Source organism: Vespula vulgaris, chromosome 10 (genome assembly GCF_905475345.1).
Source record: "Vespula vulgaris chromosome 10, iyVesVulg1.1, whole genome shotgun sequence".
Lineage (NCBI taxonomy): Eukaryota > Metazoa > Arthropoda > Insecta > Hymenoptera > Vespidae > Vespula > Vespula vulgaris.
Window position 1 is genome coordinate 2,727,653 of NC_066595.1, and position 21,751 is coordinate 2,749,403.

The 21,751-nt window shown below is 28.0% G+C and overlaps 4 protein-coding genes across 10 annotated transcripts; 2 read left to right on the top strand and 2 right to left on the bottom strand.

Annotated features, from left to right (window-relative positions):
- Positions 1-1,136: 1,136 nt before the first annotated feature.
- LOC127067350 (reticulophagy regulator 1-like) lies at positions 1,137-4,294 on the top strand. The gene is made up of 6 exons (XM_051002163.1): positions 1,137-1,668; positions 2,454-2,573; positions 3,210-3,306; positions 3,482-3,632; positions 3,722-3,850; positions 3,929-4,294. The coding sequence occupies exons 1-6, from the start codon at positions 1,331-1,333 to the stop codon at positions 4,207-4,209; spliced, it is 1,116 nt and encodes a 371-aa protein (XP_050858120.1). The 5' UTR covers positions 1,137-1,330; the 3' UTR covers positions 4,210-4,294.
- Positions 4,295-6,737: 2,443 nt separating this feature from the next.
- On the bottom strand, positions 6,738-8,981 carry LOC127067352 (tRNA methyltransferase 10 homolog A). Of its 6 annotated transcripts, none has more exons than XM_051002171.1 (7): positions 8,824-8,981; positions 8,678-8,731; positions 7,936-8,076; positions 7,483-7,792; positions 7,265-7,411; positions 7,058-7,163; positions 6,738-6,980 (listed from the first exon to the last, which is right to left on the bottom strand). In XM_051002171.1, the coding sequence occupies exons 3-7, from the start codon at positions 8,058-8,060 to the stop codon at positions 6,763-6,765; spliced, it is 906 nt and encodes a 301-aa protein (XP_050858128.1). In that variant the 5' UTR covers positions 8,061-8,076; positions 8,678-8,731; positions 8,824-8,981; the 3' UTR covers positions 6,738-6,762. The 6 variants fall into 6 exon arrangements, with proteins under 6 accessions (XP_050858128.1, XP_050858124.1, XP_050858129.1 ...); XM_051002167.1 differs by having other exon boundaries at positions 7,936-8,134; XM_051002172.1 differs by lacking the exon at positions 8,678-8,731.
- Positions 8,982-9,395: 414 nt separating this feature from the next.
- LOC127067176 (E3 ubiquitin-protein ligase HECW2) lies at positions 9,396-17,311 on the top strand. Of its 2 annotated transcripts, none has more exons than XM_051001796.1 (9): positions 9,396-9,651; positions 10,080-11,615; positions 11,882-12,163; positions 12,511-12,712; positions 12,821-13,356; positions 13,549-13,886; positions 13,959-14,159; positions 14,303-15,262; positions 15,367-17,311. In XM_051001796.1, the coding sequence occupies exons 2-9, from the start codon at positions 10,134-10,136 to the stop codon at positions 15,476-15,478; spliced, it is 4,113 nt and encodes a 1,370-aa protein (XP_050857753.1). In that variant the 5' UTR covers positions 9,396-9,651; positions 10,080-10,133; the 3' UTR covers positions 15,479-17,311. The 2 variants fall into 2 exon arrangements, with proteins under 2 accessions (XP_050857753.1, XP_050857754.1); XM_051001797.1 differs by lacking the exon at positions 9,396-9,651 and adding an exon at positions 9,674-10,005.
- Positions 17,312-18,363: 1,052 nt separating this feature from the next.
- On the bottom strand, positions 18,364-20,606 carry LOC127067187 (ubiA prenyltransferase domain-containing protein 1 homolog). The gene is made up of 3 exons (XM_051001823.1): positions 20,588-20,606; positions 20,205-20,308; positions 18,364-19,877 (listed from the first exon to the last, which is right to left on the bottom strand). Exon 3 carries the CDS (start codon positions 19,862-19,864, stop codon positions 18,866-18,868), a length of 999 nt encoding a protein of 332 aa, XP_050857780.1. The 5' UTR covers positions 19,865-19,877; positions 20,205-20,308; positions 20,588-20,606; the 3' UTR covers positions 18,364-18,865.
- Between the last annotated feature and the right edge of the window lie 1,145 nt (positions 20,607-21,751).

Below are 21,751 nucleotides of genomic sequence, written 5' to 3' on the forward strand. Positions count from 1 at the left end.
AGATATACATATGAGAGACTGAAAGTGTGAGTCACAATATACTAGCACTACTTACTTTAACTTACACGAAGCCGATTGTTATATACGAATGAAGGGGTATAACCAAACAACTTATATATCGATACGATAGATGCATGGCGGGAACAGAGTTCCCCGCTTACGCTCGTAGTTCATATTTTGTCCATACCTGTCGCTGAAGTCACACACGCCTCGAGCGAAAAGTGATAAACAGCCTTAAAGTTTCATACAATTTATTTGGAAACGTATTTTAAAACATTTTGTTTGTTCAACGTAGAAGCTTGCACATATATATGTGTGTATAAGCTATGGCCTGAGAACAAAGAAGTAGCAATCGGATTAAATAAAGAAAGGAAGAAATATAACGCATTTCGAACAAGTAAATATCTTTTTTTCAAGATTTTCGAAAGCGCAACGATGTTGCTTTGTGGCTTTGTAGAATTAGGTATTGACAGAATAAATAAACGTTAACGTTATAGACATTTTCTACATGAAATTTTTCCTTTTCACTTTTCGTATAAAATTTAATGCGATAAACAACGATACTGATTTGAAAACGTTAAGAAAAAGCAAACTAATGGAAACGAACGTGGAGTAACATGACTGCCACGACGATTTGTGATCTCATATTACAATCATTATGTGCTGAATATATGTAAAGTAAGCTAAGAGTATGATTGTGCAAATGTAATGTGTGTGTAGGTAAGTATATATGTATGGATAAATGGCTTGTGAAAGATGTACGCACGAGCGCATGCATAAATGACGTAGTAGCTTTGAGAAGAAATAATAAACGATTTTAGAGAAAATCTAAATATTGAATTGTTTTAATGGGTAAACAAGGAAGAGTATTCTCTAATAGTCCTATCTCTCTGATCGAAAAATAGGTAGAGCAAAACTGCCACCAATTGAGCTCATATGATTTTGCAAACTCGTGCACTGCGTGCATGCGCAAGTACATGCATACATACATGCATACATACATATATATATACGTATATGTATATATATATACATATACATACACACAACTATATAGTAGAAGTAGGTGTGTTAATATACGTATATCGTAAAGCATCCCCTCTACTAGTATTTTCTCCCCCTCTCTAGCATCCCTCTTAAGCGTCCAGCATTCGCACTTCGGAAACGAAACAGAAGGGACCTCGGTGTTTGTTCGTTCATTTCGAAAAGTCTCTCCTTCCCGTTGTCACGCGCTAAAAATATCTTTCTACGACCGTTGGAGGGTATACCATGCCGAAAGAAAAGAGGAATTAGGTCGAGAAGAGTGATTCAACATTGTCCTGGAATTGTCATGGAACGGCTATCGAAAATCGCGTGTTATTTTCGTTGGTTGAGGAGTCCGCCTTCGCCACCACCACCACTACCACCATCATCATCGCTAGTAGCAACCGAAGCAGCACCAGCAGCATCGTCATTGTCGCCTTCCTGCGATGTAACAAAGATGAGCCTCGAGGCCGATACGACGAGGAATTCGTCCGTCGTCGACGAAGATTATGACGACGAGTGTCGCAATAATGTTTGCGACATCGAGGCTTTGAGGAAATTCTGCGGAGTTTTGGAAAATATCCTTCTATGGGAAAACTCTGTTAATAGTATAACAGTTGTGTTTGTGTTCAATATACTCTTCTGGTGAGTGGCTGATACTACTACTCCCGTGCTATATTTTATAATATTGTATATTCATTAATGTGTTCATATGCGCGCGCGCGCGTCTCCCTGTGTGTCCCTTCTTTCACATACACACACACGCGTGCGCGCGCTCGCGCCACATACACATGCCATGCGCGTACGGGCGCGCGCACATACGCACGCACGCACGCACGCGTGCATGCACATCGATCGTTTTGAATTGCGATCGCTGCTTGTACATTGCTTGCTGACGTACATACGTATGTACACGCGCATTTCTCGAGATGCAATGTTTGACTATTACCTCTATGCACCTGACAATGAGAACAAGAGGTATAGCCTCGCATATGTATGCTCCAAAATATACGCTTCGTCGCAAACTCCATTGTATCTTGTTTCTTCATTCATTTTTTATTATTCCTTTATTTTTCGACTTTACTTGTTTTTTCTTTTTTTTTCTTTATTTCTTTATTTCTTTATTTTTTTTATTATTCTTTTTCTTTTTTTTTTGTTTTTCTTCAATAGGCTGCATTTGAATTTTTAAAATGCATGTGATATACGTTTGGACGTGAATATTGCGCCTAAGGTAAAACATTCTAATGCTATCAATTTGGGTGTGTAATCATATTTAATTATTTCCTGAAATATATCAATAATCGAGACCTCTCTGTTTCCCATCATTTTTTAAATGTTAACTCTTCTATTAGACCAGATATATTTATAACTAATCCACTTGACGTTACAATGAAGTTAAATGAGGCAAGTGTTTACTACTAATTTTTCAGGGGGATAGTTATTCTAGAGATCCGAGGCTTTGCAGTAGCCAGCAGTGCTGCGCTTGTCGTGGTTCTCTGTTATAGGAACCTGGAAGCACAGGCACACGAAGAAAACAAGAAAAAATTAGTGTATGTCATTCAGCTTTAAAAATATATATGGGTTGCGCATGTGGGAACTCATTAATTCTTTTTTATTTTTATATTGTTGTAATGAATTATGGATGCTAAAATTATGATCATATATACTATATGAACTTTATTAATATGTACAATCAACTGATTGTATTTTGGGATTCTTATTAACACAGATATTAAGAAACATTTAAATTGAAAAAATCTTTAAATTACAAGATAATAGAAAGTTGAATTATACAAGTTTGATTATAAATATGCAATTGCATACATGGGTTAAAAATCTACAGAATTATTCTATATGTAAATTAATATTGGAACGGAAAAATTAAGTATAGTCGTAACGAATAAAATTTTTTTTGATATTGTTCTCTGATAAGATTTTTTACAAAAATCTTCAAGCTTTCCTATTTACATAATATATAATAACTTACATGGGCGTAAAATGAAATATTTCAAAATCAAATGATTAATCTATTAAATAGTAAAAGATTTACAATTTAATTGATATTATAATTTTTTATGCTCTTGCATATTTAAATATTATAAATAGTCAATTAAATGAATCACACATGCATAATATATTGTCCATTTTCAGAATCAACATAAACAAGCTTCGCAATATGTTTATAGATCACACACCAAGGCTGAACAGATTGAAAAGATAGGACGAAAAATAAAATCCGTTTTGCAGAACATAAAACAACTACGAAAAGATCAGCCAGGGACGGTATGTTATCTCTGTTGATATGTATTACTATAATCTATGCTCTTTGACCTACATAATATTTATACTTATTGCATACAAATACGAAATTGTATATACTTATATTGATTATGAGATGATTTATTAGATATATAAATGCGAAAAAAGCTTATGCTTGTAAATTGTAATAAAATTATAGTTTTGTACTGCTGTTTGTACTATATCCTTGGGCCTATGGATAATTGGGCGTACTATAAATGGAGTATTACTTGCTTATATGATATGTATGAGCATTCTACTAGTACCTGCATTACTACTAAAGTTACCTGGAAAAGTAATATCACATAAAGGTAAATGCTATAACAATATAATATATACTTCACAATAGTACAATAGTTCTTTTTATAAAAATAATTTATCAATTATCAAATTTTTATAGAATGGGATAGTGAAGTTGAAGAATTTTTACCAGTAGTGACTGAAGATAATCTTCAGTTATTAAAAAGGGCAGGAGAATCAGGTGACCATTCTCCAACACCATCAAGCTTACAATCAGATATTCAAAATGGTAGTATGACTTTATACTCATATACATTAGCAAATAAAAGTAAAAAATAGAAACCTATATCTTTTCTTTTCTTTACAGATTTTTTTAATGACGACAAACTTGTAGATTTAAGAATGCCATCTCATGAAGATGAAAGTATTGATGAAGTTGAACTTTCAGAGTTGGAACTTAGTGCCGAAGAGGCAGATATAGGTGGCATTAAGTTTCAAAGCAGACATTTTGAGAAAGGTTCATCCTCGGAAGAAGAAATAGATTTTAGACAAGAAATGTTGAAAAATATATTCAATCCAAATGATGAGAGTGATAATGAATTTGAAATAATTGATAGACAGGAAGTTGCAAATATAAATAATGCATGAAGATATTTAGAATGTGGATATACTTTTAAAACTGTGACATACATACGAAAGAAATGGAAGAATATAATTATATCTTATATAAATATTGGCTTGCTTTTTTTTTTATAGAAATCGGAAACATATTTTTGTTATTATTAACACGCTCACGATTTGCATGTATTTTAAAAAAATCATTACATATGAAAAAATTATAGAAAATTCTAGTAAAATATTACTAAAAATCGTTATTTTTATGCTATGTACAGATACAACAAAGTATAAAATTTAGAAACTGTACAATAAGGTGTAGATGGAGACCCTTCTGTGATCTAGACTTAACAATCAAACGTTGAATTGATACATACTCAGATACATTTTTTAGATGTTATAAACAAATATTCAAAGATAAAATCGTATGATATAAAGAATAAAAACAGACGGAAGATATATAATATCTTACATTATTTTAATTTAAAATTAATCAATATGTTTCGTAATTTGGAAAATAAATCTAGCACATTTTATTTCATACAAAAAATGACTATAACTATAATTGTCCGACGAACAACATTTATGAACTACGTAAATTCGTTACAATATACAATCTCTGATATGTATTAATAACAATACAAGAAAGAAAACATCTCTGTAAGAATAGTAATCAAACCAATTCATGTATTTATGTATAATTAATATATTTGTCACGGGTGAGCTCCATGAAGCACGTATCATTATTTTGTAAATTACATATATTGTTTTCTCGTATCTATAAAAAATAATAGTGCTGAATATTTATCGAAGAAAAAAAAGTGATTAATCAGTTAACAAGTTTTCACAATGTATTTTAATTTTCTTTATATATTCGTAATGTATATTAATTTTCAAAATATATTCGAGAATATATTAAGTTACAAAATATGATATATCATAAAAAAAAACAAAACTTGTAGTATATATTAACATTTAATCAATTGCAAACAACTGATAAAATAACATGTATTATCTTAAAATATTTTTCAATTATGCATTCAAAATATTTCTTGATTATTTTGTAAGTTTTACGATTATTGAACCGTTTGTTAACTGCTCAATTATAATCTGAGATTTGTTATACACCTACCATTACGATTTTGTTATTAATATTTTTTATATAGCAGGAAATCTCGTATATATAAACGAAATATGTCTAATCATTGTATTGTGTAAATACGATGTTTATCATAAGCTAGATGAAATTAATCTTCTAATTTTAGAATTCAAATGAAATATTCGAAATGAATGACAATTTGTTCAGATAAAATCTAAGACTGAATATAATGGGTTACATATCCATAATTGAGTAAAATGAAATTTTTAATTGAATTCCAAATTTTAAGTTCAGATTAGAATAATTTTTCTTTGTAATGATTTCTTGTTATTATTTTTTTATTTGCGGTAAACAGACGGTAAAAACAATTCGTAATATAGTTTTATATTTGCTAATCATTGATACATAGTTATTTTATGAGAAATACTTTTGGCTTTATATGTTTCATTGAGATCAGTTTCTTTTTAAAAAAATTATATGATTTTAATTCTTCTTGTTATATGAATTGTTTTGCAAAAATTAATCTAGACAATGTATTTTTATTTAGCTTATTATAAGTAAATCATTTGGTAAATTACAAAATTACCTTAATCTATACATTTTATTCCTTAGTATAGAAATCAAGTATAATATTAAAATCGTATTGTAAATCAGAAATGATAATCACAACTGCAAAGGATTGAATAAAATTGGTAAATGATCTGACAGAATCTATTTTTATATATGAAGTGTTTATAGCCTATTTAAAATTGTTTCTGTGATATAATAACAGGTCGTGATAATTATGTTTTCAGAAGATGTGTAAAGTATATTGCGTCATTCATAATATTATCTATTGATAACCGCAATTATTATGACACAGCAATAGTAGAATTTGGACATAAATTATGTATATATTCTTTCTTTCAAACAAATATACCATAAAATTATAGGTAATTGTTAGTAAGAGGTAATGTAATCAAACTTTTACACTGATTATCTAAAAATCCATAATTAAAAACTAAAATTTTAAATAACGTAATCTGTATAATTTCCACTTAAATTTTAAGTATATAAAATTGCATTGTGCCTTCTTAATTTAAAAAAAAGTCTGCTTTTTATATCGTATATCGTTTTTCTAACAAAAATATTAATCATATGCTATAATTAAATTAGTTATTTTAATTAATAATTAACTGAATGAACGATTAATAATTGAGGTCTTCGTCATCGTAAAATTAATGTTTTTTTTATTTTTCAATAAATTTTTACTATTCTGTTCAAAAATTAATCAAAACGAGAAGCTTAATGAACATATAATTTTACAGATTAGTTCGTCAATAATCCGTGGTGTCTACAAATAAAACGATTCAATGTTTTGCAACTTATCTATGGAGTAGCTCATCAATGAATTACAATTTTGTGTGTGTGTATATATATATATCTCACATATATAATACATATATAATTATTACATACAAAATAGAGTGTTACAAGCTTTTATAACTTTATTCATGTTTGAATACATTTTCTATATTACACATATCTTTATCACAATCTTTTTCTATTTTAATATCATCGATTGTTTTACATTCTTCAGATTTTTTTGGAGGAAATGTAATAGGTTGAGCTCTCTTACGTTCTGGCAACACTTGAAGAAATGCTTCTTGCCATGTTTTACCTTCTGTTATTCTAAGAAGGATTTCAAATACTGAAAAATATATATCTATAACAGTATATTTACTATGATTATAACTGTATATATATGTTTATAATACTTTTTAATTTTTTTTTTTTTTTTACCATGATCAATGGTTAAAACTTTTCTAGCTTTCATTAGAAGAAATTTATCTAATGGTAAACGACCATGTTTTATTCCATTTTCCACTGCCAACTTATGACAAAGACCCTAATAATAATAATAATAATAATAATAATAATAATAATAATAATAATAATAATAAAATCTATACAAAAATTAATGTTAAAAGATTTTATATTGTAGCTTACTTTATGACAATTGTGATCAACCAAACCACCTATAACATATATACAACTGTGATCTAGTCGATCTATTACATTTTCTGATTCACTTGTGAGATATATAATTTTATCTTTTGGATAAATATTTGTGTATGAATCAAATTCAAATTTTACCTGTAATCTACAAATATTTAAGTGTATTTGGAATAAATATACGAAATAGAACAAGTAGTAATATAACATACATCCCAGTGCTCATATCCATTGTGCTTCTCCATTTCCTTTTTAGATTTGCCATTAAAACTTGTTAAAGAAAATTGTAAAGGTGCAATTGCTCTTCTATTTAATGTGTAACACCTTAATATCTGCTTAATCAATTTTGCAATATCTTTGTCTATCATTAAATCATCAAATGATAAATCAATTGTAACGGTAAGCTTACAACTACTCTCTGCCATAGTACTTCTTTTTAAAGCTTTTCTAGATGGGCCAAGATCTATATTATTTGCACGAGCAAATGCTCGCTTTTCTCTAGCTTTAGCTCGTTCTAATCTTCTAAGAAATGAAATGGAAAAAGCTTTAATTAACTATGTACAAAAATAAATATTCTATAACGCAATTAATTGTATTAAAATTAACATGATTTTTATCATTTTTTTTTTCTATAATTTTATCAATTTTTAATACAGAATGAACACCTTTTTTCATTTTTTCGCTCCAACCATTTTTCCGTTCTCTTCGCCCTTTTTAATTGTCGTTTGCTTAAATTTTTTTCTAAATGGGAAACTTTATTGTTATCAACCATGCTGTCCACATAATCCATGACTTCTCCATCTAATCTATTAATATTTTCAATATTTTCCATCTTTATCTTTATCTTTTAAATGAATTCTGAACCTAAATAAATATTCATTTATCATATCAAAGATTTAACTAATAAAAACAAACAATGTAAAAGATAACTTTTGTGTGTCAAAAACTGACATGAATTTTTAATGTAATATACAACGTGAGGAATAAAGACGACATCTCGCGGATTGTATTTTCATTCTTAACTGATCAATACATCGATCACGAAAATTATTCAATTAATTTGTAATAAAAAAACTATAATATATAATAAAAATAAAAAATATTTAAATATATATTTTGTTCAAATAGGAGATAATGAATTTTGCTTTTTTATGTTTCCCTTGTTAAAACACTTAATTGATCTACCGTCATATATTACATTTTTTTTTTTTAATTAGTTAGTCATCGATTTTCTTTGTAATAAAAGTAATTGTAATAGTAAAGTTTATTATCACGAAAATATTCTTTTAAATCTCATAAAAAATTATACAAAAACTATATTAAAGAAAAATATTAATTTTTATTTTGCTGTGCGTGTATTTCAATTGCGTTTAATAAAGTAGCTGTAATATCTACATCTTCTCGCACTTTTTTCATATTTTTGTCAACTTCATGTGCAACTCTTTGTATTTCTTGCATATTCTAAAACAAAAAATATAATATTCTAGCGTTACGTTAATGTCAAATAAAATGAGACTGCCAAAAATTATTTTCTTTGTAGTTAGGAGAATAACCATTTTTATATTATGATAAAACACTTTTTTATCTATAGGTTTTCTTGGTGGTTCGTAAAACGATGACGATGATTGTGAAGAACTCATTATACACAATTCAAAATAACAAAACTACATTAATATATCACTTTTTGAACCAAATACTGAAGACGTAAAATTTTTATACCTGTATTAAAAAAATCGTAAGACTTCCAGCTTGTGTATAAAATTTCTATGAAGGAAGCTCACGCCATCTATTGTTAAATTAATTTCAAGTCTTAACCTATTTCAATGATTTCAAACATAAAGCGCGTTTCTTGAAACTACGAATGACGTTTGTTTTTTGATTTTACAAAAATACGATTGGAGGATTGAAATAATATTTGCTGTGTTTCCGTTTCAATTCCCTTAAATACTTCTTCAATTTTATATTTGTTTCGCATGGATTAAAAAATCATATAAAGCGAGAAGCATTAATGATATGGCTGTTTAACGAACACATTTATAGTTGCATTACACATTATATTTTTGCGTATGTGTTTGTGTGTATGAGAGAGAGTGAGAAAGAGAGGAAGAGAGAGAGAGAGTGAGAGAGAGAGAGAGAGAGAGAGAGAGAGAGAGAGAGAGAGAGAGAGAGAAGGAAGAAAGAGAGAAAGAGAGAGAAAGAAAGAGAGAGAAAATAAAAAATACTAAGCTCAGTCTGCTATATCTTTCTGTCAAACTACAATGTTCATCGGTGTAACGTATCCGTGTATAATTAATAAGACGAGTCGATGAAAGTAATTGCATCTATCTAAAATGAATAACTGAAATGTCATTTCGCGAATTTTTACGGAAGATGTGTCATGTGTAAGTAAACAATTTATCTTTTATACTTGTAAATATTTTCTACCAATAATATGAATTCAAATTATTCAGAATAATTTCGAAGTATATTCAATACATTCAAATCAAAGTATTTACATGTGACCTTTTAAATATTTATGTTCATCACCTTTGGTAATCGATGGTAATTACGTTTATTCTTCAAAATAAACGTTTATTCATTTATGTAGATGGATTGTAGTGTTATAGTTCGCAAAGCTATACTTTTTTTAATTCATTCGTACTCTTTCTTATAAAAATAGTATTGATAATTGAACATATATGATGTAAATATTTTTTTATTCACTATATTAATGGATTAAAGGAATTGAAATTCAGGTAAATAGTAATAAAACATAAAACTATTAATATATTTATGATACGTTATATGATGTTTTTGTATTATTTTATAGGGGCCCATGAAATGAAAATACATTATTTTAATTAGTCAAAATTATGTTCTAAGAATGCCATCTGAAATAAAAAGTATCGATGCATTAAGTGCAGAAGATGAGGAAAGAGAAAGGCCTGTGGAAGACTTGGCGACATCAATGAAAACAAATTCAAATAATACTTTATCAAATGTAGACAACAAGGAAACTTTAACATCAAATGATAGAACTGAAATAATAGAAGTTGCAGGTAACTCTTCTATATCATTTGATAATCAAATATTACCGGAGAATGATTCACAAGCGGAGATTGCATCATTGCAAGATAAAATAACAAATAATGCTATTTTTACAACACAAATTCCAAATAAGAAAGAAACTTTACAAACAAATGTATCATATGCATTAGTTTCGAAAGAAAAATATGATGATAAAAATGAACTTTCCAAAGATGTTACAGTCAATGAAAATACTTCGTACAAAGAACTTGCACAATCTTCAAATCAAATACCTGCATTGTTATCGCACAAAAATTTAATTAGGAAAAAGATCTTTTTTGCGAGTACAGATAATGAATATGAAAAATTACAAATTGATCTTGAATCTACATTTCAAGATAGAAACTTAATGCAAGAAAAATGTGTTAATTGGAATCCAAGAACACAACAATCTGAAGCTAATAATGAAAGTATATCCATTAGTTCTCATTCCAAAGCAACAAAAGATAATTGTAATGATATGAATGTAGATAAATCAGTATCATTTTCTCAAGAGTTATCTGATATACATTCATCATTTGATAATGGCTCAGCAGATGTCAGCAATACTATGAATTTAATGAAGCTATTAAAACTGCCCGATGATAGTGATAATGATTCTTTATTAGATAGTGCCAGTGGTTTTACAACAGAGAATTCATTTGTGCCAAAACGGTTGTCAAGTCCATTACCTACTCAAACAGATTCACTTGATTCCCATTATAACTTAATCACTGCTATGAAGCCATTAAATATATCAGATACTAACAATAAAGAGTTGGTTGATGATATAAATGATACTGATGTTTTATGTTTACATAGAATGAATGGAACACCAGAATTACAAGATAGTTTTACAAATTTGCCACATTGCAGCAATTTTATGATTACCAAGGATACTTTACAATTAGAAGATCTTAGTCATAAAAGCTCCTTAGAAAAAGAGAAGTGTGATGTAAATAATTTAAATAAAGTTGATTCATTATCTGCAAATACGTCTAAAAATGATATGGCAGTTGAAAATATATTAACAGATTTGTCTCATAATAATATTATAAAGGGAAAGAAATTATTTAAAATGTCAATTCTGAGAAATGTAGATGAAGCTGCAGCAATTCAGCAAACAGAATTAGAAGAAAATGCTATAGCACTTTTAGAACCATCAATTTCCAGACAAGAAACTTTATTAGAGGAAGCTCAGAGTATAGAGTTGGATCCTCGTTCTTCAAATAGTAGTGATGGAAGTAATTCTGATACAGAATCTCAACAAGCAATTTCAACTCATAACAGATCTGCAATGGTATGCTCGAAAAAGAATACAAATCTTTGTATTGAAAATACAAATATGATATTCTTAAACATTAAATTTTACATATAAAAAATTTTATATAAATGGCATGTTATAAGTTTGTAATTATTATTGCCTTTTTTGCAATTATGATATTTAATGTTGAAATTTTTATTCTACCTATGAAATATATAAAATTCTAATGTATGTTTTTTTATAAAAAAAGTTTGATTTGCTGTTTACATAGATAAACTAGAAGCATGTGTGTTCTATTTTAGAAATTAACAGAAACTAATGATGTAATAACTAAAGAAGGGGTAGAATATTATCAGCTATGGCGTAGCACTGCCGGACTTTCACCTCCTGAGTCTTTATATGAAACGCTGTATCCAAATCCCCCACCCCTCCCTCCAAGAACAGTGAACAAATTCTTGCACAAAAGGAATGCATTGCTACCAGAATTACCAAAAAGGCATCTTTCAAAATACCCTGCGCCTTTGCACCCTTCAGACTGTTTTGGATTTGAGATTGTAGATGTTGATGAAGCATCTAATTTAAAGGTAATCCTTAATTTTATATAAACTTTTTATATCACACACACTTTTTATTCGTATATCACACATATTTTTTTTTGGAATTAAAATATTTTATACGTTTTATTTTTTTGTTATCACAACTGTTGTTTTTTGTTAATATTGTCTCTTCATAATTATAAATTATTAATGCATATATTTATACAATTATTATTTTTAACGATTATTAAGTATTTTTCTTTAGCAAATAATATTATACAATTTAATTCATTACAATAAAATCACTTATCTGCTTTTTATATTTTGAAGATTATGTTGACTATATTGATTATAATACATTTTATAATCTAATTTTATAAAATGATTCTTTATAGACAAGGACAGCAGTAACAACAAGTATAGCATTATTAAGTTCACCAAGAGCTCATAGATCATTGACAAGGCCAGAAACAGGAGGATTATCTAATTCAGCAGAGTGTCCTCCAACACCAACACACCGTCCAAAGCCTTTACGGCCATTACCTATGTGTCAAACATCAAATATATCATTATCTTCAGAAGAACCATTACCGCCTTGTAAGAAAATTAGAGTATAATATTAATCAAAATATATATCATCTTTTTTATAAAAATTACAATACTAATTACATACACAATTGTTTAACTCATATATTCTTATTTAAGCATGGGAAGCACGAATAGATAGTCATGGTAGAGTATTCTATATAGATCATATTAATCACACTACAACATGGCAAAGACCTACATTAGCTACTCGAAATACGGGTTGTGATCTTCGAAGACAGCAATTAGATAGACGCTATCAGAGCGTTAGACGTACTATTTCTCGGCCTGATAATATCGATCGTGAACTCTGTAGTGCCAGTACGAATGGAAATCATAGTGAAAATAATGAAAGACAGAATGATAGATCTATTGAAAGAACTGATTCAGAGACTTTTGATATTACAACAATACCACCGGTGCTATTTTTAACAAGACCTGATTTTTTCAATGTCCTTCACACTAATGTTGAAGCCATGGAATTATACAACCATAATCCAAGTTTAAAACATATGATTAGTAGAATTAGAAGAGATTCCGCAATTTTTCCAAGATATGAACATAACAGAGATTTAGTTACTTTGATTAACTTCTTTGCTGATTCAACAAAAGAGCTCCCAAGAGGGTATGAATCCAAACTGGACAGAACAGGCAAAGTATGTTAAGTATATACGTATCTCCTTTTTTATTTTGATCAATTTTTAATGAATAATTAAACATTATTTTATGATATATTTTTACAGCAAGAACGCAATGACTGACTTTGAAAAAAAAAATTTGTCAGATATGATATAAATTATATTAAATTATATTTATAATGTATAAATAAAGAAATAATTTAATTTCAGAGATTTTTCATTTGTCATGCAAGGAAAGCTACATCGTTTATCGATCCGAGATTGCCGACTGAAGCTGCACATCCACGAACGTTACTGGATGAAGCACCTACACCACCACCCAGACCACAACAGTCTGCTATTACAACAACACCAGATATACCTGTAGCTTACAATGACAAAGTCGTGGCCTTCTTAAGACAACCAAATATAATAGATATTCTAAAAGAAAGACATTCAGCATTAGGACAAAATATAGCATTACGTGAAAAAGTTAATACTATTAGAGTAGAAGGTACTACAGCCTTACAACGACTGGGACATGATGTACCTTTAGCATTGTTGTTAAGGTATTGAAAAACAATCTCGAATTTTCATTTACTATTCTTTATATTCCATATTATTACGAGTATTATTTTCAGTTTGTTCGAGCAAGAAATTATGTCATATGTACCTGGAAATGTAGGTAGATCTCCAATTGGTAGTCCACATGCATCACCAGGTCTAACAAGAGCTTCAGCCAGAGCTCCAGCTCCATATAGAAGAGATTTTGAAGCTAAACTTAGGACTTTTTATAGAAAATTAGAAAGTAAAGGATATGGCCAAGGACCAGGAAAACTTAAGTAAACCGTTTATAATAATATTGATATAAAAATGATAATAGAGAAGAATATTTTAAAGATAAAAATCACTAAAAAAATAAATTAAGATAAAGTAAAATAATGATAAAAATGATCTATACTAAATAATTTCTTTTTTTATGTAGATTACATATTAGAAGAGAGCATTTATTGGAAGATGCTTTTACACGTATAATGGCTGCTACTAAGAAAGATTTGCAAAAAGGCAAATTAGTAGTTATTTTCGATCATGAAGAAGGCTTGGATTATGGTGGTCCATCCCGTGAATTTTTCTTTCATCTATCACGTGAACTTTTTAATCCTTATTATGGATTATTCGAATATTCTGCGAACGATACATATACAGTTCAAGTATCTCCTATGTCAGCATTTGTTGATAACTATCACGATTGGTTCAGATTTTCAGGTAGAGTTTTAGGTTTGGCATTAGTTCATCAATATTTATTGGATGCGTTTTTTACAAGGCCATTTTACAAAGCACTTTTGAGAATACCAGCTAGCCTAAGCGATTTAGAAAGTTTGGACCAAGAGTTCCATCAAAGTTTAATGTGGATTAAAGAAAGGGATATAAGTATAGAACCGTTGGAATTAACTTTCTCTGTAACGGAAGAACTTTTGGGTCGCGTAGCAGAACGTGAGTTAAAACCAGGTGGACGAAACATTGCTGTTACAGAAAAAAATAAAAAGGAATATCTTGAAAGAGTTGTACGTTGGCGATTAGAACGTGGTGTCGCAGAACAGATAGAATCACTTGTTCGCGGCTTTTACGAAGTGGTAGATCCTCGATTGGTATCAGTATTTGATGCACGTGAATTGGAATTAGTAATAGCAGGTGCAGCAGAGATTGATCTTAACGATTGGAGAATGCACACGGAATATAGAAGCGGATATCATGATGCACATCCTGTGGTAGAATGGTTCTGGAGTAGTATAAGCCGATTCTCGAATGAACAACGACTTCGATTATTACAATTCGTAACTGGTACTTCAAGCATTCCATATGAAGGATTTGCAGCCTTGCGTGGATCTACTGGACCAAGAAAATTTTGTATTGAAAAATGGGGAAGACCAAACAGTTTACCCAGGTATTTTTATATCGATATAAATCCATTTATTTTAATATAAAAAGTTACTCTTTATGTAACGATAAATTTAATTTAATAATTAAAATATATTGCTTTTTTTTCAGAGCTCATACTTGCTTTAATCGTTTGGATCTTCCGCCGTATCCTACACCGGAAATTTTATATGAAAAATTATTATTAGCGGTGGAGGAAACCAATACCTTTGGAATCGAATAAGACCATGTGATGTAGTTAAATTTAACGGATTACAAACAATAGTTTAATATATTAAATATTATAGCATAATGAAAAAATTGAAAACTTTTTCAATCGCAGGTAACAGCTTCGCTCGACGACACTTTTGAATATATTCCAAATTTTATAAGTGATTTTTTTTTTAAAGCAATCAAAGATGTATCAATATGTATATAAGTAGAGGTATAATGTTGTCTTTTTGTAGCAAATGTTATTAATAGTGCATGGTGGAAATGTTCTCTCTATTTGTCCAAGTTTTCTTTTTCATGTCTTATATTCTTCCTAATGTATTTTCTAATTGAGATATATCTATGCATTGTATAGCGCAATCTTGAAATTAAGCATAGTTCTCAAGTCACGTAAAAATATTGCATTTTTATTATATATAATCAGTAAAGAATAATAATATAATAAGATATTGAAAGAACCATGTATTTCTTAGCAGCTGGTCTTTTTAAGCTATTTAAATGCACGGTAATATTACGTATTCGTATGTAAATGTTTTGCGTTTTAGAATGATAGTTTTAATACATATGAATATAATGATGAAACTGAAAGCTCGAAAATCGAAAAGTATCCCCACCAAGTGCTATTATCGCTTTTTACTGTATCTTATCTCTCATTTGATAATATTTCTAATAGATTAATATAAAAATTCAAACAACATGAAATTATATATATTTTTTTTTCTTACATTAAAGATATAGTTACAGTTCTAATGTTATAAATGCTTTCCAAAGTTTATTAAAATATTGCAGTTATAATAAAGTATATAAATCATAAGCCAATTTTTGAATGGTTCACAAAATTATGCTTCATAAAAATCCTAATAAACATTTTTATCGTTTTGACTTTCCTAGCATTTAAGTATATTGAATTTTCTAGTCTGTACTTCATATATCCGAAATTGCAATTTTGTGTCCTATATTTTGCAACATTCCAGATTTATCGGCTTAATTGTAGTATAAATAGAACGATATAATATTTAAAAAAAATGAATAAGTATGATAAGTTAGTATTTACACATTGTTTGTGGAATAATTTAATATGTAATTAGATTAAGAATATCTTTATTTAGAAAATATGTAGTAATTCAGCTATAGTTGATATAATTAGCTATTTGCATAATGACTAACAAGATTCAAAACATGTTTGAATGTAATATTTGATTATCATTTTAAGTAGAAATGATGATTATTTAATTTTAGTAATCAAATAATTTATATGCAATATAATACAATTAATATTGCTGTTTCTATTATCATATAAAATTATACAGAAATTGGGATATGTTTTAATTTTTCATCTTGTCTGTACCTTGTTGCATGACTAGCAGATATTTCTAACATATTGTAGAGAAAACAAATATTTAAATGTTTCTAATGTAAATTATTTATTTAATAGAAATACTATCAAACTATAATTGATGAGTATTAAAACTGTGTTAAATATTTCATAGAATTATTCATTTGCATTGTTCAAGAAGATGTTAATGATACAACTCTTTCCTTGTTTGTAAGAAAATAGTTGTATATTTAGCCTGAATTATTAATTCTGTAGATTTTCAGAACTAGTCATGTGTAGTACGTAGATGAAATTTATAAAATTACGCACACTGTATTTACATAATATAAATAGAGTTAGTAATAGATATTCATAATATATCAAATTACTGACTTTCTTCTCAAGTAGGAAATAAACTGTACTTGCGTGCTATATATCATGTTATTAAAATATATTATTAGTTTACACTCTCACTCTCAAAATAATATAATCATATTGTAAAATACATAAATATATATACTGTAAAACTTATGCCTGTGATTTGATTGATTGATTGATTGATTCTAAACATATACAAATTTTGGAATAAATTTGATATCATGTTGAAAAATAATAATATTTAAACTTATTATCAATCCATATTTTTACAGAATTATTCCAATCATACAACTTATCTGTATAAAATATTTTATTAAATTATATTTTCATTATATAAGTGTTCTTTTTGCATTTTATATTCATTTTTCTTTTTTCTATAATTACTTGTGGTTTTTTCTAATTTTAAAGTCTTCTTCAATTTTTTAAATGGAACTCTATTTGTTCGTTTGTTTTTCTCATTATAAAAGGTGCAGATAATATTGAAAAAAATTCAACCCTATTATATGTTATGATTTTATTTCAATTTTATTATTCAGCTTTAGATTTATTATTTAGTATAAAATTTAATTAATCTTAATGATACAATTAATAGAATAAACAAAAGAGATTACAGCGTATGAAAACAAATTCTCATTAAGGCATTTTATTGATTTTTAGATATAAATATACCAAAAATTACTTCCTTCATTGCAAAATAAAATTAATTTATGCTTATTTATAATGAGTGATCAGATTATTATTATGATATAAGTAATCCAATAGATATATTTATTGTCTTTTTTTTTTTCGATTATTTCTGCTTAAGAGATATTACAGAATACAAATATTTTTTGGTTTAGCATTACAATATTTTGTTTATATCATAGGTCTTGTAATATGCATATTTTTTTTTTGTCCATGATTCCACTGTATTAAATGACAACTCGCATTCACATATTACTTGAATATAAATAGAGATTGATTAGATAATAACATTTGGATTGTATATACAGCACAATTATATTGTTCATTTCATGATGAAATGCAATAGTAAAAGTACGTCATTCATACATAAGAAACACCTCACTATATTTTTAGAATAACATGGTTCAGACAATACTAGTATTCTATATACATAAATCATCTTTATCCTACAGTGCATTATATAATAATTATGAATTCATTTTACTTTTTACTCTCTGTAAAATTAATCAAATTTTTTATACAAAAAAAAAATAATTAAATGAATTCATATAATATTTCATTTGTTTGTTACATATCTAGCAGAATTTATATTCTATGCGCAATTTATTGTACAAATTATAGGATTAGTGCAATGTAGGATTAAGAAATAACACCTTTGCCAAGTTAATCATGGAGTTATAAAAATTAATGGATAACAATATATTGATACAAATAACTTTCTTCTTAAATAACTTTTTTCTATTAATTTTCTTGGTATTACAATAAATTATATATAATATGATTTAATAAAATAATTTAGTGTTTAATGTCTATTCTCATTTTTTCTAAATGTGATATTCACTAAATATGATGTAATGAGAAATCATTATAAAATCATAATAGAAAATGAAAAAAGTATTAACTGACAAGTGCTAATACATAGCATGTATAAATTGTCAGTTTATGTACATATTTGTTCATTTTAACTTAAGATTCCAACCACTGCAGGTAATGTTGCTATATAATTTTATATACAATAATGTATTATAGATAAGGAAGAGGATTTACAAGCAAGCAAGCAAGAACATATAAAATTCCAAGAAACATATTTAACCGGGCTGTTTGCTTAGGCACATTTTGAATCATATGAGGACTTCGAAATTGTTTTTCTATTCTGAATGCAGTTGGTAGGGTAATTATTGGCAATAGGAACCATACAGAATATCTTAGTGCAAGTACTACAAGAGTTATATATGGAGTAAATAATAAAAATGAATACAAAACATGTGAAGCAGTATATCCTATTAAAATAGCTAATGTTACAATTCCTGCTCGTTTGTCACTTTCTAAATCACGTGTATTGTTACTATGTAAAATAGCTTCGGTATTCAACGCAAGAGGTATTGCGTAATATATGGTACCTATTTCAACATAACCAGTTTGAGCCATGAATGCAAATAAAACTGAAATAGGACCAAATATTACTAAAATAAGTACATCACCTAATGCAATATATTTTAAACCTATTCCTCCTGTGTAAAGAAATGATGAAGATAAACCTCCAAAATATACTAAAGCAAGGTGTTCCATTTTTGCAGGAGATATTGTAGTTAACAAAACAAAACCTATACATCCAGCTGCATATAACAGTGCTCCTAATGAGACCAATTCATCTTTTGATAGAAGGTGATCAACTAATATTCTATCATCACTTTTTCGACTATCCACACCCTTTATGTAATCAAAATAAGTATTTACGACATTACCAGCTCCATGTACAGAAACAACTGTATATAATGTTAAAATTAATGATATCCAACTAAAATTCGCTACACCTATTAACCGATATGCAAGTGCAGATCCAAGAAGTGTTGGCATTAATGAAGCACTGAGAGACCAAGGTCTAACAGCCAAAAAATATGAAGATAACTTCATTAATGGTGAGTTTAATGTTAATGATGGTGATGAAAGGCAGCCTATATTGTTTAATGTAGAGCCATCTTCAGTTTCCTTTGCAGGAGTTTGAATACCATTGGACATCATGTTTTACATTACACTGTAAATTGAATATAAGTTTGTATTTTACTATTTTATTAAATATTTTTCCAAAAATAAAACTACGCATCTCATTGATGATCAACGATTTTTCTAATAGGTCATCAATGTGTCGCAGAATAATTAATCTTTTTTTTTACAATAAAATTAGTATTACATTCTCCTTTATTTATCATTAATATAACCTTATAATTCGTTGATTAATTATGATTTATTATTTGTAAATATAAATGTATAATATTATAATTTTTTAAAATAAATAACATAACATACACCCATTACGTTGTGTTTTAAATTTAAAAATATATTGTTACTAAAATTGACTTACCGTTTGATTCTTCTCTCAGAATGCAAAGTAGGGTTAAGATAATTTCCACGGTTCTTTAACAAATGCTTTATCATTTGAATACATCCTGATTATTGTAGAATTCTCTATGATTAAAAAAAAAAAAGAAAAATAATTCGTTACTAAGTTGTATTTAAATTATATCGTTATTTGTACAGTTCAAGACACAATGCTGACGTGTTTTCAACAATTTACACGTGGCGCTCTCTAATAGAATTTGTTTTTTTAACTTAAAGATGCTTGTTTTTCTATTAAAAAATCGTTTAAATATATATTGACAACGATCTAATGATCTAATTGATGAAAACAAAATTACTTCATTGGATTAAGTTTTTAATATCAAACATATGTGATTGTGTAACTACCGTTAACTATATGCAACATTGAATAATACGAATGTATGTACATGTTATTTACTAGATATTTTATTAGTTAACAAAGTTACTTTTCTACGATTATTTTGACATAAATTTTTATAGGATCTACGAATAGATCTACGAACTTGAAATAGAAAAAAAGCAATGTACACGATACATCAACGTAAATTTGTGATCATTAAGAACGTAATAGGAGAAACTCTCCATGCAGGTGAATTTCCCTTTCTATTAATTCTCTCCGTGTTTAGACCCCACAGTGAAATGTCATTGTGACAATAACGTTTGTATGTATAAAGACGTGACAAGCAAATAATGATAGTTCCTCGTTGCTATGGTTATTTGTAAATAATGAAATTTGAAGATGCTCTCTGTACGTTGTGTTCAAATTGTATATGCGCGCACATGTGAAAAAGAGATTCTCAATTAATTCTTTATTATTCTATGATAATTTCATATCCATCTGAATTGAAAATTATTCATTTTTTAACAGATATGTATTTTTATTTTTTTCATTATTTACAAATAATCATAATTATAAGAAAAAACAATGCAATATATATAATTATGATTACGATATCGTAACAATACGATATGAAATAATTGGTTTACTACTTTTTTCTATCTAATCTCACATTATTGGCTTACTGTTTGGCTTTAACAGATATAATTGGTTATCGCATCTTCATTAGAGATACTGATTTTTTTCGAATGAATCGATTCATTAAAAAATCGAATTGAAAAAATCGATCCTGCCAAGATCGATTCATTGTCGAGAATACTTCGCATCGTAATTTTTAATATTTCCTTATTACAAAAAGAAGAGAATTATGGATCTTAATGCTACAATAGAAACAGTAACAATTGCAATTGAAACTATGAAAATTAATTTGACAAATTTTATTTATTTAAAATCACATCAATGACTTAAAAAAAATTAATTTATCCATAGTTTATACAACGAGTCAAGTCAATAAAAATAAACAAACGCACGTGATTCGGAACAGGAACGTAGCCACAAACTTTAGATACTGCACATTTTTCGAATTGGATATGAGCGCCACAAAAGCCTGAAGCCAACATATCAATTAGGCAACTAATTTTTCGCGACAGGGAGGCCAACATCACAATTCATAAAAAGAGATATGGATGATT

Bases quoted from the DNA above. Each gene is read 5' to 3' on its own strand.
- LOC127067176 (XM_051001796.1), top strand. From the start codon at position 10,134: ATGCCATCTGAAATAAAAAGTATCGATGCATTAAGTGCAGAAGATGAG. The intron at 12,164-12,510 runs GTAATCCTTAAT...GATTCTTTATAG, and splicing joins ATGAAGCATCTAATTTAAAG to ACAAGGACAGCAGTAACAAC. The intron at 15,263-15,366 runs GTATTTTTATAT...CTTTTTTTTCAG, and splicing joins AGACCAAACAGTTTACCCAG to AGCTCATACTTGCTTTAATC.
- LOC127067350 (XM_051002163.1), top strand. From the start codon at position 1,331: ATGGAACGGCTATCGAAAATCGCGTGTTATTTTCGTTGGTTGAGGAGT. The intron at 2,574-3,209 runs GTATGTCATTCA...ATATGTTTATAG, and splicing joins GAAAACAAGAAAAAATTAGT to ATCACACACCAAGGCTGAAC. The intron at 3,307-3,481 runs GTATGTTATCTC...ATAAAATTATAG, and splicing joins GAAAAGATCAGCCAGGGACG to TTTTGTACTGCTGTTTGTAC.
- LOC127067187 (XM_051001823.1), bottom strand. From the start codon at position 19,864: ATGATGTCCAATGGTATTCAAACTCCTGCAAAGGAAACTGAAGATGGC.
- LOC127067352 (XM_051002168.1), bottom strand. From the start codon at position 8,102: ATGGAAAATATTGAAAATATTAATAGATTAGATGGAGAAGTCATGGAT. The intron at 7,793-7,935 runs GTGTTCATTCTG...TTCATTTCTTAG, and splicing joins GAGCGAAAAAATGAAAAAAG to AAGATTAGAACGAGCTAAAG. The intron at 7,164-7,264 runs GTAAGCTACAAT...TATTATTATTAG, and splicing joins TTGATCACAATTGTCATAAA to GGTCTTTGTCATAAGTTGGC.